The sequence below is a fragment of the Lepisma saccharinum genome, chromosome 10 (assembly GCF_977018435.1).
Source record: "Lepisma saccharinum chromosome 10, izLepSacc3.1, whole genome shotgun sequence".
Taxonomy (NCBI): domain Eukaryota; kingdom Metazoa; phylum Arthropoda; class Insecta; order Zygentoma; family Lepismatidae; genus Lepisma; species Lepisma saccharinum.
Window position 1 is genome coordinate 83908435 of NC_139238.1, and position 16018 is coordinate 83924452.

General features: G+C 37.3%; 1 protein-coding gene across 1 annotated transcript in view; it reads right to left on the reverse strand.

Moving 5' to 3' along the window:
* Positions 1-16018, reverse strand: part of LOC145994168 (ATP-binding cassette subfamily C member 4-like) — a 108906-nt gene that overhangs the window by 16673 nt on the left and 76215 nt on the right. Inside the window, exons 14-17 of the mRNA XM_083130262.1 lie at positions 8257-8423; positions 4232-4425; positions 2194-2273; positions 168-315 (exon numbers count right to left, since the gene is read on the reverse strand). Of these exons, the coding sequence (XP_082986388.1) occupies positions 168-315; positions 2194-2273; positions 4232-4425; positions 8257-8423 (589 nt within the window). The remainder of the gene's footprint in view (positions 1-167; positions 316-2193; positions 2274-4231; positions 4426-8256; positions 8424-16018) is intronic.

The following is a 16018-nucleotide window of genomic DNA, read 5'->3' on the forward strand; positions in this document are numbered from 1 at the left end:
ACTCTATATTAAAAGAAAATCACACAATTCCTGTATAACATCATTTTCTCAGGTATTATGCACCAGAGTTCATTTTCATGCATGACAGACCTTCAGCGCCGCACACGACAAGGTCGATAACAACAGTAAAATTACTGCAGAACCAAGTATAATATAAACGCACTCACCAGTAAATTCCATATTATTGAGAATTCTCACAGCTGGAACACAGTAACTGCACAGTCCTTTTACAAGTAAGAGTAATAATGATGGAAGAATCATCCAATAATTGCACATGCAGATCAGAACTACAAACATTACGCAGAGACCTAGACTCTGAAATGGGAACATAAGCCTTATTATACATTTTCATATATATGCGAGGGCTATTCAATAAAGAATTAACCTTTTTTTTACAGCATAGCTTTGCTCATCGTCATAATTTTGATGGTGTTTCTCAAAGTAGTACCCATTGGATGCAATGCACTTGTCCCAGCGTTTTGGCCAGTCTTCAAAGAAATGTTGGAAGCCGTTTCTTGATAGGTCCTTCACCATCGCCTTCGCAGCCTTCACTACTGCTTCTGATGATGTGAATTTCTTTCCTCCCCCGAAGGCATTTCTTCAAATTGGGAAAAAGAAAAAACTGTCGCTTCTGGACTGTAGGTAGGACGAGGAACACACTTCACGTTGTTTTTCAAGAGATATTCAGAAACAAAATATTTGCAATGTGCGGCCTTGCATCATTGTGCATTAGTCTATCCACCCACTGTGCACAAGCACGTCTCATATATTTTTTTCCTGTTACCAACGTGTGAGTGGCATACAATGAAATCTTCAGTATTTTTGATAGTATTCTTAGGAAGTGGAGAGCTCTATCTGGGGAAGCGATATCCATGCACACAAAGTAAATGCGTTACATTGGTTGCCATGACTACCGTGACGTCACTGCTTGGGCTGCAAGATTTAGCTTTTCCGCGACTGCAGAGCTACTGTATGACCAGCTTCTTATTGCACATCCTTTAAAATTATTCACTAAGAAATATTGTCCATTAGGACACAAGGCTTGCAACTGAAGTCTGTCTATTAACCTAGCAGAAATATAAAGATATGGCAGTGGAAGGCTTAAGCCGTAAAATTGTAGGTTTAGAGGAATTATACATAAAAGGCTTGATAGTAAAGAGGTTTATTTAACAACATGCCTGAAGGGCTTGAGACTACATAAATGATGATGATAAGAATATAAACCCCAATCTAAATTCAAGAAACAATTAAATTATACAATTAAATCTTTACATAACTAAGACTTCCTAACACTTTATTTAACCAAAAGGGGATTATAGTAATTTCATTTTAATATTTATTTTCCCCCCAAAAGATCTATCTCAGGATAGAACAAAGAGTGCTGTGCTTTAACTAAAAATCCCAACTAAATACACTACATAAAACTTAAAATACTAAACCACTACAAAACAACTACTCCCTGTACTTTATTCCATTCCGAGATGACCCCTTTTAACACTCAAAAAGAACTCAACTTAACGTGCTTTAACCTCAGCTAATCAGTGGGAAGTGAAGTTCCCGCACGAAGCTTGCTTTCCTCCGACCTCTGGTATTTCTTAGCTACGCCCCTTTTTCCAAATCAAAGCCATCTGGTGGCAAACTAACTAAACATTTCTCTTTTTTACACTCGTACACCTTGTATATGGTTATAACGGGCAATCAAAGCAACCTATACTGCACTTGCCTTCGAGGAGATGAACTGAGAGCGTTTTGTTACCCGTGGCGTTTCCTTTAGTGCAGTTTTAACAGAAATATGAATCATGTTTATGATTTAGTGTGTGTTTTGTTAGAAACACCACAAGAAGGATGTTTTGCATAACCCTATTTTTCCCTACTAGCCCTTCAGCTAACTCCACAGGCATTATCCGCCGCTGAAAATGTGAATAAAATTATTAATTTCATAAGAGGATTGTGCCTTTGGGAGTACTTTGCATTGTCTTGGTTTCTTTAAAGACGGAGCCAAGGCACACAGGCAAATAACATTCTGACCGTTTTTACACTCGCTAAGGACCTCGACCACTCCTATAATCGTTATAAAGTACCCGTTTGTGAGATAGTCCGAATCTTGCACTCAGCATACGCCACTGATGCAAACACATACACATTAATTTGTAAGTAATTATTTGAAACAGTGATTACATTGTTTGTACTTACCATTGTTAATTCTATTATCGTCACTGGAAGTTCATGTCTGATGGCGTAAATATCTCTCCCAGTCAAGCTAAACATTTTACCTGTAATATAAGACACCTGTTGGTATCGAATTTGGACTACAAACAATGATTTTTCATCAGAACCAAATTGTTTTGATAATCGTGCAAATTTGTTTAGTTACAGAAGATGATCAAAATTACCAAATTTTGTAAATGCTACCAAATGTTACGTTTATGGTTACCAAAATTTTAATCAACGTTTTTGATTTATTAAAAAAATCATTTTTATCCGTGAAAAAGCCAAACAATGAAGTATAGCCTATTAACTTAAACAAAAAAATAGAAAATAGAAATATTTACCTTAATCGAAAAAGGCAAAACATAGAAGTATTTTTTAATCTGACAACAGCCAGAAAAATGAAAACATGTATCAATCGAAAAAAGCCAAAAAATTAAAGCATTTTTTTGTTAATCCCAAAAAGTCAAAAATGGAATACAATAGTCCCAAAACCTAAGTCATAACCATAAGAAAGCCAATAATTCAATTTAAGAATATTTGAGCGACTCTCGAGTAAAACTTGATAAACCACACTCCATTCAAAATTGATTTAAAATGGGATTCACTAGCTGCACAGTCAAGTTGCTGTACGACAGTGAATAAAGTTCCACCTTCAGTAGTCTGGCACGGTCAGAAACACACGGGAAGATTGGGGTAGCCCATAAACCACAATGTAATAGACGAACTTTCACCTGCGTTTTTCTCGGTTTCATACTTTTGTGGGTTATCAAGTTTTTTTTCTCGAGCACCCCTGTGAAGTTGGCCCGACTCAATTTCGTTGCCCACCTCAAACCTATTGAAGATACGAATTGTAGCTTTCCTGGCGACCAGTGGCGGCTGGCCAAGTGCAAGAAATGCAGTTGTTTTCACCTAATTTTCAAATTAATATTGACATTTTTCATTTGCTTGTTAAATTAAACTATTTCCCAGTAGAACGCACACAATAATACTCAAATAATACGCCGCTCGACGCTACGCACGTGGAGAGTTCGTCGTAGCATAAACAAACCAAGAGCAGATGCCGCAAGGTTGCGGAAGACTTTAGCCGGTTGTCATGGCAACGGTGACGTCACCTAGCATTTGAATTGAACGGGTGTCGCCATCTAGGTGCAGCAGTTCTCTCGTCGACAGAAAACATTGCATCCAGTGGTTGTGGCAAAATCGTTGCCTACTCGCGAGATCTTGTTCCGCGTGTGTGTTTCGCGTTTCCTATCGTGTGTTGTGTTCATGTGTTGAGCTGTGGTTTGTACAATGAACCCAGTAAATGACTTAGTGTGTAATTTGTTGCAGACACCATTTTCCAGATGGACGGATGAAGACAAAAAAGACGTTTTAAATTGTGGGGGGGGCACTGACACTTACTATTTGTTTTTCATTGCCTGTAAATGTACTTCTTCACCTGTTATTTTAGGCACGAGCCGCTACTGCTGGCGACGTGATTCGAACAAGTGTTCTCGGGTTACCAGCCAGGTTAAATTGGAGTTGGCTTCCAACGTTTCGAGGGCATACATTGCTCTCATCTTCAGGGAATGGAGAAATGGAGACCAGTGTAGGTTAATATATATGACTATAATGTGGCGGAGTTTGGATTCTATCTTCCTATCGGCTCTCTCTGGATCCTGTCTTCCTATTGGCTCTCTCTGGATCCTGTCTTCCTATTGGCTCTCTCTGGATCCTGGTGTTCTCATTGGCTGGTGTCTTGTTTTACGGAGAAATGGGTTCCAGACGTGACTGAGCTGGAGTCCTAATTCCCTGTTGAGATTGGTGCTTTCCCGTGATATGGCTATGGCTATTGAAGTTGTTAGTTCTCGATAGTTCTCATAAAATTTTCGTGGGCAACGAAAAGGGGTCTCGTGAGCCACTCATTTAACGGGCCATCACAAATGTAACCCTCCCCATTTGACGGAGGAAGTGCGTTACTAAAGCAACAAATGGGGAGAGGAGGTACGTACATCCCATTGTTTTATAAATGCCAACCTACCCAGATCCCTGGCAGACGTTTTGAAGATGGACGAGACGAGCGAGCGTTGCAGGTTCTCTGAGGCTCTTCCCGTGACGTAGAATCCGATGAGAAGACCAAGAGGAAGTGCCAGGAGCAATCCTCCGAAGAGACCGCAGTAAATGCAAAGCTCATACCAATTTTGAAGGTCCGTGTGTTGCTTCCCCGTTGACACCCTTCGGAAAAGAAGAAGCATAGCAAGTTCCATTACAACACTCGGGACACTATCCATAGTGAGAGATCGTAATTTATAAGATTATAAGTCATTTTCCATTTTTACATCAACTGAAATGGGGCATAAATAACGTAAAAAGATTAAATAAAATAATAACATTACGCAATAAGAGAGGGAAGGAGAAGGTAAGGCCAGTCCATTACATACTCGTATAAATTCGGATCCTAATAACCACAAACTGTACTAAATCCTTTGCTGTAGTATGTTCCCGTTGTGCCTCTCTTTTCTGTTTTCAATCTTTCTCCTTATTTATTCCCTTCTCTCCCTGCTTCTGGACTATTTTTGTCTTGTTTCTCTCTCCCTCTCTCTCTCTATCTCCCCCTGTTTCTTTTTCTTTCTCTTCTTTGAACCTCCTTTCTCTTTCATTCTTTCTGTTTATCACTTTCTGTCCATCTTTATTTCTCTCTCAAGAGTCATTATCTATTTCTATGACAATAGATATTTTAAACGCTATGCTGTCATAAAGACATGTATGTTTAGAGTAAATTTATGTATTTACAAAATGTTAATTGAATTGTGCCGCTTTTTGTGTACTTGTTACATTTTCCATTTCAGACCGATATCACTGATGATTAGGGAACGGATTTTAAGGTATAGCATCTTTCCTAAAATATAGCTGTTTTCATACCGATCCTTTGAGATATGTATTTTAGGACATGAAATCAAGTAAAATGAACACACTTTGTTGCACCTTTTCGTGAGATTAGCACATTTATTCCCTTTTTACCCCCTCTTGGATGCTTCAGCAACCTTTTCCTTCCTTTTCTTTCATGTTTTGTTAAAAAATTGGACAGATAAATAAAATATTTTCACTCTTCTTGAGCAGCTACTTAACATAATATAGTTTCATTTTATAGAGCAGAACGGGAGCTATAAAATGGCATAATATAATCATTGCAGCCCCAATAGTTCCCAAGATAATGTAGCAAAACCCGCGAGAGAAAACACAAACTTCAGCAAAACCTATTCGACAGAACTACAGTTCTCTACGCGGTCCGCGCGCATTATATACAGAAGGCGCAGAAAAAGAGAGCATTGAATAAAGACATTTTATCAGCACGTTCTTTTTGCACCTTTTTGATAACACTTTCAGAACTTTTTTCTTTCCCGACCATAATTTTGCACTTTGTAATCCTTTCCCTACTGACAATGAACGTTGTGGATTTAATCAACACAATTCTATTCAGTGATGAAGCTATCTTTCACAAAGGCCGCGAAATCCTGGGGGGATTTACCCTCCCACCAACAACCTTGGCCTCAAGAATCCCCCCACCAAAAATTTCCGGCGGGAGAGTTTTTGTTACAACAAACAAAAGATAAACAATTACTTTTAATTTCAAATACACTGTACTAAGAGTAATATACATACACAAATTAGTGTAGTTGTGAGTGTTCAATGCTTTTTGTCTCTCAAGAGATCATAAACAAATCTAAGCCGCTCGTCAAGTCAACCTTGCAGCAGGTTTTCGCATATGTAGATCCAAACGTGCGCGCAAGAACATAGTTCCACTGAGACGGGTTCTATTCCGACACAACTGCATACTTACAAGAAAACAGTTATTTAATTTGTAATATACAGACAAAATAGTACATCCATTAGCAGGTATGGACTTAATTGGTTGCAATCACTGTGCAGACGAACTTAGAACCGTAGATTCGCCAACTGCAATGTGTATTGCGTTCAAGAGACACTGAAACTTTAGAGCGAGTCTAGCGAGACTGAATGCTTTGCAGAACGCGTGGAATCGGCGATACCAGTGTTGCACATCCCACTATTTTAACCCTATGTTTATTGTAGAGCGGCGAGAATGGCTGAATCTACTGTTCAGCGCGCGGTTTTACCCGAATGTTATTTTGGACTTCGTCCGAAGGGAAAGCTCTTCAAAAAAAAGCAAGTTGTTTTGAATTCATAATCCTCCTTGCGGCAACAAGATCAAAGTAAAACAGGGCGTGAGTTGATTTGCCGTCAATGTGCGCACGAATTGTATCACGGGTGTTGAATGATTTGCTGTTTGAGAGGAGGAGCAAGAGGAAACGATTGTTTGTTTTTTGACGACAAAAGAATCTCCGCGGTATTAAAAGATATCGCAGTGAGAAGAAACATGTTTATTATTTGGACGAGAAGTCCTTCAACTCGGTGGGTGGGGGAAGGGGGAATAAAACATGGAAGGATACCACCATGCAGGGCTGAAGAAACCAACGATGAGGGGAAGGGGGAGGCTTATTGTTTCACCCAGTGGCGGCAATGAAAGCTTTGTTGAAGGCGCATATTTACTGTTCCGCGCAAAGAAAGGGAAGGGTGATTATCCGCAAGAAATGGACAGACCAAGATTTGAATCCTGGTTTAGTGAAGTGATTCATAAATTGAAACCAGAGTAATAGCGACAGACAATGCACCTGATTGTATATATCAGCAATAACAAATCATGCTTTTGTGGTGGTATAACTTGAATTGCGTGTGTCTTACAGGAACGGATGTATTGCGGACGAAGCAACCACGTTTTTCATAAATGTATTTCTTTCTAAACCAAAAACAATAATTTGTCATTAAATTCAAGAGGGTCCTATCGTTGTTTACTTTTATCTTTGTTTATTTTTATTTTTGCGTGCTCGAAATATACGCACATGCTCTCATGTTTAGAAGTTATTTCGCTCTTATATTAATGACACATTTATTAAATAATCTATGCGCAGAAAGTACTTTTAAAATTTTATGTTTCAGGAGACAAAGAGAAGCAAAAATACATTCCACTTGACATGCATGCGGGTTTTGATGTGTTGTGCGGTTGGCAATACTGTGGATTTTCTCAGTGTCTGTGATGTAAGCAGCTCGGCGGTTGAGGCAAGACTGGCACGGAAGATTCTGAGCTCAGTTCTCGCGCGGATTGATACATAAAACCTGCTGCAAACTTAGCCTGACGCGCGGCTTACATCAATACGAACAATAAAAGTAAAACAAGAATGCAAGATTGATTGATTGATTTAGTTTATTTTACTTCGCGTTTTGTGCCTCTTGGCTAATTTGCGAAGATGGGGATGAGTGATGAAATGATGAAATTGATGAATGAACATTCACAAACAAGCAAGCCCGAGCGGGATTCGAACCCTGGACCCTTAGCGTCGCAGCAAGACAATAATATGAATAACAATAATTGATTTATATTAACATAAAGCAAAAACTTAATAAAAACTTACACATAATAAACTTCAACCATTTCATAATTTATTAGCATCTTCAATCAGTTAGTAAATTACGTAGTTTGCTACTTTATAATATCTGATATACATATTTAAAAGTAACAAATTTATTTATTTTTGTGTAATTAATAATAATATATTTTTAATTTAGTAATCTATTTTTACTTTTAATAACATTATAAATATATATATATATCCTATAATTTATATGTGTGTTTGTGGGGAGGGTGTGGGGGGTTGTAGATTAAGATATTTCTCCCCGCCACTAGTCTTGATTCTTGAATGATTCGCACCCTGCTTTTACACATGTGGAAAGGTTAATTGACCTAACTGTCGCAGGGGAGACGAGAAACCAAAAAATGTTCTTGAATGAGAACGAGACACATCGAGAGTGAATGTTTGGCTTATCGTTTTGATCTCGCTATGTGGAGCAATATTTTGTTGCAGCATATATTTTCCATCTATGAAACCTGTTTTTCGTTATTCCAATTATTTTTCAACATAGATAATGACTTTTGAGACACCCTATGTGTGTGTGTGCGGGGGTGTATGTGCTCCATAAACATAAACTAACCAGATCATGAGCCAGTAATCCATTGTAAGCCACAATCCAGGGGCAAGTACAATGGCGAAAGGCAGCAGCCAACCAGAACGCGAGAAAGCGATGTACAGGAACATCCAATTGTTGTTTGATGTTTGGATGGGCGATCTTTGTCCTTCACCATTCGATTCCGCCTTTACCTAAAGAAGGAGAAAACGAGAGCACTTTATTGACCACCGTTATGTATTGTATAGCAGAGTGCTTGAGAAAGAAGCACTCAGGGCACTGAAAGTCGATATTGCTGACGAAGGTTGAGGGTGTGATTCCCAGCCTGGGCGGGCATGAATCTTGCTTTGTGAGTGTACTTTCATTAATTTTCCTCCATCATTTATTCTCATCGTCGCGATTAGCCGAAAGAAGCAGAAAAGTGATGTGAATTAAGAATGCCAATGAGGAGAAAGAATGCTAATGAATAAGGCACTATTTGCGATGTAACACCCTGTTTGCACCCTATTCCCTTACAGCACAACCAACTTTCAGACATATTTCAGAAATATTACAATCTTTCATTAACGTTTCTAACATTCTGGCAGTGACGTGCGGTGACGTCGACACTTGGGCTAGCAGTCAGTGGCGTGCTCAAGGTGGGGGGGGGGTGGTGGTGTTGGTCACACCCCTCCCACCTTTAGGGCCCAGTATTTCTAAAAAAAGAAGAATGTCAATAACAGGAAAAGATTGCAAAATGATGAACGAGTACTAAAAAAAAGTGCACAACCCCCACCCACATTCGAAAATAAAAAACGATTTGATTTGACTACTAAGCCAGAGATCCTGCTTTCGAATCTCGGCTTGGCCATGGGTATTCTTTGTGTGTGTCCCTTCATCAATTTTATCGTACCATCTTCGCGATTAGCCAAATGTGGTGGGAAAACCAAGTAAAGTAAACCAAATCGAGCAATCAATCAATGATTTGATTTCATTTTTGTTACTTAGCGTCGCTTTTTTGTCACATTTGGTTAATTGCGAAGATGCTGCGATAAAATTAATAAAGGGACAAACACAAAGAACACCCATGTCCAGGTAGGGGTTCGAACCCGGAACTCCTGGTGTCGTAGCGCGCTGTGATAACCACCCTCCCACGGTTGGTTGTTTGGTGTTTTAAGTACACTTTGTGCACAGAAACAAAACAGGTAACAAAACACAACACACTTTTTTGCAGTTTCTTCAATGATATTCATTTGGCTTTTTAGTTCAGAGATACATTTTTCATTCCAAATTATTTCATTATTCACTGCAACACATAGGACAAGAATGCGCACTCATCACGGGTTCGAATCCTGGCCTGTATTGTTCATATGAGGTCCCTTCATCAATTTCATCATATCATCACTCATCCTCATTTTCGCGACAACCAAATGTGACAGACAAGCGAAGTAAAATAAACCAAACCAACAACAGTATGAGCGCTCGTTCTCTTGCCCAAATAAATACATCCGTATTTATGACTGTTAGAGGCCAAGAGTAGTATATTTAAATAAAACACTACTAAAACGAGAGTGAGAGAGAGCCCGAGCACATATTTGTAATTTAATCATTACATATTCCATATTTTTTTTAAAAAAAAGCATTACACTATTGTCTGCACATAACACGTTCCCATTTCATAAATAATAAAACTACAGCCCATATTATACATTCATATTGTACAACGTGTAAAAGGTTGTGTAAATACAGAGAACATAAGTACTGCAGAAAATTTTACCCTGAGTTCTTTAGAGGATTTACCTATCCCCTATCTGTCATATAGGAGATAGACTGGGGGACCTGAAAGCCTGGGCTTTCAACCATTGCAGCGGGGGGCGAAGGGGCAAGAGAGGTAGAGGTAGAAATATTCCTTTTCCTTCGGCTGGCCGTTTCTACCTGGAAACTGGTCAGGCGGAAGAAGAGCGAGCTAGGGTATCCAGTCAGCTTTGCCCGCGGATCACACCGATGGACGAGAAGCGCGTGGAACAGAAAGTGTTGCATATGAACTGTGGCTTTAACAAGACAATAAATATTGTGATTTGAATATAATTCGAGATGTGAGATTGATTGATCTATCTCTGCTAGACTAGCTACTCCTCAGTGCACGTCACTGCATTCTGGTTTCGCGTTGACGTTACAGAAAGCATCACATGAAGTCCCAGTTTTGGTTCTGAAACATTGCAATGTTATAGTTTCGTTGTCTAGTTTCTGCAACGTCTCATTTTTCTTACATCTCTGAGAAATATTTCAGAGACATTTCCGCAACGTTGGATTCAGTCATCATGCATGGCGGCCATCCGGGACATTTTCTGCGGTGGCCATGTTGTTACCTTCAACGCTGACCGGGAGTCGTGCACATCTTATGAAGAATAATGTTGTTTATTGAGTGGTAAGTTGAATATTATTAATGCCAAAGTGTGTTTAATTGTGTTATACTTATGCACGCTATATATTTAATCTGTGTTATGTAACGTTTGTGAAGAAGTGAGTGGAAACAAGGCAGTTCAAGCCAGTGTTTAAAGAAGTATTTTGTTTTGTTTGTTTAATTAAAATATGTGGACGTAAAGAAGCACTGAACTTCTCCACCTCATGAAACTATAATCGCGAGAAATAAGTTGCCTGAGTTGTGTGTAGTGAAAAAGTGAATGGTCGAGACGCAAAGTATTTCCCTGCATGTTTTTACTGTTAAAAATAGCTATATAGTTTTCGTTTACGGTATATGACCCATCCCCCTAAATTTTGCACAAAATTTGTCCTCTTCTTTTTAAAAAAATGTTTTTTCTCACTTCCCTGTGCGTAGTGAAGAGGCGTAGAATACCACGTAAGTTGTTACGTTCAGAGCCTCTATCTAATACAAATTACGAATCAACTAATTTGTTCTGTGACATCGTTACGTAATGTAAGTCTACGGCAACACCACAACCACTGTCATACTTGTTAGATCAGCTCCCTATTGGTTGCACAAGCTATCAAGAATAAAATTATCCTATGAAAAAACCTTTAATAATAACTCAAATGAACATAGCAGTCATAATCAAAATTCTGTTTACAATGAAGTGCAATTATAAACAAAACAAACATGATACTGACTTAAAAAAAAAAGAAAACAGCCCTCTGAATGTGACAGTATGCCATGACTAGACAGTGTATATTATAAAAAAATGACTAGCTATGCCAGGCTATCAACCTAGTGTTTATATAAGTATTTTGAACTGTCTCATTATCCACTTTAATGTGAGACATTCTTGTTATGAAATACATGTAAAATCAGAAGAGATTTTGTTGTATACTTTCATTTTTTCATGATTATCAGGTTAGGTAGATAATATGCAAAGCTAGCTTTTCCAATATTTACAGCCATCAATCACCACATGGGTAATTTTTTGTGTGACAAAACTAAATTCCTAATTATATTTCTCTCTTAATCACTTGTTAGGTTACTCACTTATGTTAATCATCTCTCTCTTTCTCTCTCATGTAGTCTTGTTTAGTTTTGTTTCTCATGAGGCTTGTGAGGCCCTCCATATACTATATTCATAATTTTTTCGTAATTAGGTAGGTAGAATTATAGATTATTGACAAAAATAAAATAAAAGGTTAAAATCTAATTATGATACTGCACAAGTTGCAGATGTTGTATTTAACTTGGCATGTTAAAACAAAGATGAAAGATTAAATTTTTTTCTGCGGAATGCCGAGGAATTTTCTAAAAAAGTAGATGGAAACACTGATTTTCACTAATATTAACGAAGTGGATGTTACATAACATATTGAGCATTCAGAAAAATGTTTATGCTAGTTCTGAGCAAATAATATGAAGTAAAAGCAATTTTTCTTGCCAAAATTGAATCTGTTTTACGGCGTTCTCCGAGGTTGCCTTTATAAAAAAACTGAATTGTTCTGACATGAACAATGTAAATTCTTGATGTTGCTTCGCAATTTTCTTCAATGCTAAGATGTCTATGACTCCAACAGTTAGTTTTTATGCATATTTAGCAGTAATTAAGTATTCTATGGCTGATTTAAGATTAGTTTCTCTCGCAAGAATGATCATTTTTGAACAAAAGTTGGATTTCAAGTTACAATAATTCAAAACTATGAAACAATACAAGTTTAGTATACTAGATTTAGGTCATTTGTGGTTCAATTGTTATTATTAAGTTTCAAGAGCTAAAAAAATGGTAATATTTAGTTGTTTTTATGCTAAAAATCCATTCAATCATCGTTTCTTCGTAATTAGGTAGGTAGAATTATGGATTATTGACAAAATAATATAAAAGGTTAAAATCTAATTATGATACTGCACGATTGCACAAATTACAGATGTTGTATTTAATTTGGCATGTTAAAAGAAAGATGAAATATGACATTTTTTTCTGCGTAATGCTGAGAAATTTTCTAAAGATGTAGATAGAAACATTGATGTTCACTAATATTAAAGATTTGGATGTTACATAACATATTGAGGATTCTATAAAATCTTTTTGCTAGTTCTGGGCAAATTATATGAAGTAAAAACAATTTGTTTTGCCAAAATTCAATCGGTTTTACGTATTCTCCAAGGTTACTTTTATTAAAAAAAACTGAATGGTGCTGACATGAAGAATGTATATTCTTGATGTTGCTTTGCAATTTTCTTCAAGGCTATGATGTTTATTTTACTTTTGCAAAATATTGTTTTTTGAAATGGAAATTCTGACCAGAATTGATATTATGACATTATTTCCTTTCAGAAACAAATGAATGTTACTGCACTCCAACAAGAGGTTATAGCGGAGAACCTGCAATGAAATACTTCTTAACAGAACAGAAGCAATTGTATTTTGACAAATTTAGACAAATAAAGAATATATTTTATGAAAAAATATTATTTTTACGTATAATAATTTTTCTTTGAAGTGATGCATGTCCAATTTTTAGAGTTCAATGGTGACATTGATAGTGTCTGATCACTTGCTGTTGTAAAAAAATGTATCAAAGTATGCTTATTTATATTTATTTGGTTCTTTGAATTGATGTTTTAAGTGCACTTTATGCACAAATAGGCTAATCGGGACTGGACCTACAATTCAAAATGGGATCCGTATCACTGCAATGTGCCTCTACCAGAGTTTCAAACCAGAAATCCCTTCATTACAAGGAGCTTAATTCAATTTCTCAGTGTATTCTGAAACTGACCAATCCATCCTAACCATCATAACAACGTTGAAAGTCAAACATGGGTGAAATATAAATGATTAAAAAATAATAGAAATGAGAACATATAATTATATCTTTGAAGTAATAATTCAATGGAAATTGCTCGCAAGTAACATTAAGAGAATTAATGTTTCTAACTAGTAACTACAACCTCTGATACACATTGCACATTTAATATTATAGAGAATGTCAAAACTTTTCATTGATTTATAATTTTTTAGTTATTATTCAATTATATTATTCGTGTTGTTACTGCCTAAAAATTGCTAAAGTTTAGCTTGTCTCCACTTTGCACTTGTGAATTGATATTTATTTCCCAGTTGTGGTTACTGGTTCATTTACTGAATTTATTTTGTGGTCAAAGTGTATCTACATTTCTCCAATTATGTAAGTATGTTGGATATTATTACATTCATTTTGAATTTTTATTTGAGATACGTAAAAGGTGAGAATGTCACATACAAGGCACGTCCAGAAAGTAAGTTCCGTTTGGTAATAAAATTAAATTGTGTACAGATACAGAAAAGTTATTTATTGCACAAAATTCTACAACTCTTAAACTACTTTTCCACATAACTGCCGAAATTTTGGCAGGCATTTGTCATAGCGTGGCACAAGTTTTTGTATACCTTCTTCATAGAAATTTGCCGCCTGTGTCTTCAACCAGTTGGAAACAGTTTCTTTCAGCTCGTCGTCATTGTTGAACTGATGACCGTCAAGGAAAGACTTGAGATGTAAGAACAGATGAAAGTCGCTAGGAGCGAGGTCAGGGCTGTACGGAGGATGGTCAAACACGTCCCAGCCAAATCCCTGTAGGAGGTTTTTCGTCACATTTGCAGTGTGTGGTCGTGCGTTGTCGTGAAGAAAAACAACACCTTTTGACAGCAATCCTCGACGCTTATTCTGTATTATTCTGTATTATTATTATTGCGCAATACAAAATAAGCGTCGAGGATTGCTGTCAAAAGGTGTTGTTTTTCTTCACGACAACGCACGACCACACACTGCAAATGTGACGAAAAACCTCCTACAGGGATTTGGCTGGGACGTGTTTGACCATCCTCCGTACAGCCCTGACCTCGCTCCTAGCGACTTTCATCTGTTCTTACATCTCAAGTCTTTCCTTGGCGGTCAACACTTCAACAATGACGACGAGCTGAAAGAAACTGTTTCCAACTGGTTGAAGACACAGGCGGCAAATTTCTATGAAGAAGGTATACAAAAACTTGTGCCACGCTATGACAAATGCCTGCAAAATTTCGGCAGTTATGTGGAAAAGTAGTTTAAGAGTTGTAGAATTTTGTGCAATAAATAACTTTTCTGTATCTGTACACAATTTAATTTTATTACCAAACGGAACTTACTTTCTGGACGTGCTAGTAAATTTTAGTATCCAAAAGTTATATTTGAAGACATATGCTCAATTTGTGATGTTTGCAATTAATTTGGAATATTGCTGTGTAATTATGAAAGTTCGAACACCATATAGGTTGAAAACCATACATGTGGAACATGTATTCTGTCCAGGAAAAATGTTTTTATTCATACAGAGATATTAGAGTAGAATTTTCAGATGACCGTGACTCATAGAATCATGAATGAATTTCATACAACACTAAAATGCTTCCAGCCTCTCATCAATTAGTAGAGGGGACGGGAGCATTATGCTGATCACATCACTCAAATCCCACCTTCTTTGTGACAGGGTGCAAAAAACCAGGGAGAGCTTATTATTGCATGTAAAACTTTACACACATTTGAAGGTAGGTTAGGATTTGGTGGCGAATACGAGTATTTTTCTTTTTTTAGTTGTAACTGTTGTCTGCTGTGAATGAATGTGTATTTCGTACTTTTATGCACTCCCCCCCTCGAGAATAATTGTAGCAATTGAGATACGTGGTCATTTGAGGAGAGGTAAAATAAATATCATTCTTAATTAGGTATCAAACATTGTGAATTTTATTTTCAGGAAATGATTTACAAATAAATATTGAAATAAAGGGGCTTAACCCCAATAGGCCCCCTTAAATATTTCACTCGTGAATACAGTACTAATTCCATTCAATATAACCGTAATGTAAAATTATATCACTGTAATGTAGCTGAAATATCACAAAACCTTACGGAAATGTATTTGTAATGTTACACTGACATGTTTCTGCAATGTTACATTGACACGTTTCTGTAATGTTGCACTCATATGTTTCTGTAACATTACGAATGTTATGTTAGATTCGCGGACATTTTTACATTGCTGAAACATACCTGAAACATCACAGTAATGTTTCGCAATGTTACAATGTTTCACGAGTTACGTATCCGTAACATATCTGAAACCATGTTGTGTTGTATGGGTTCATCCCCTGGTATTAAAAAGTAAAGTAAAGTAAAGTGTTCCCCTGTGCTATGCACCACGCCATAAAGGTTAATAGGGGGTTAGAGCCCCACACTTTCTTGATTACGGCCGAAGGTGGGGATGATGTGATCAGCACCACGCCCCTGGTCGCCTTTCCCACAGAGTTTCCTCCAGGTACCAACTTTATACGACGCTGGGTGGGCGCCGGAGCCGCTT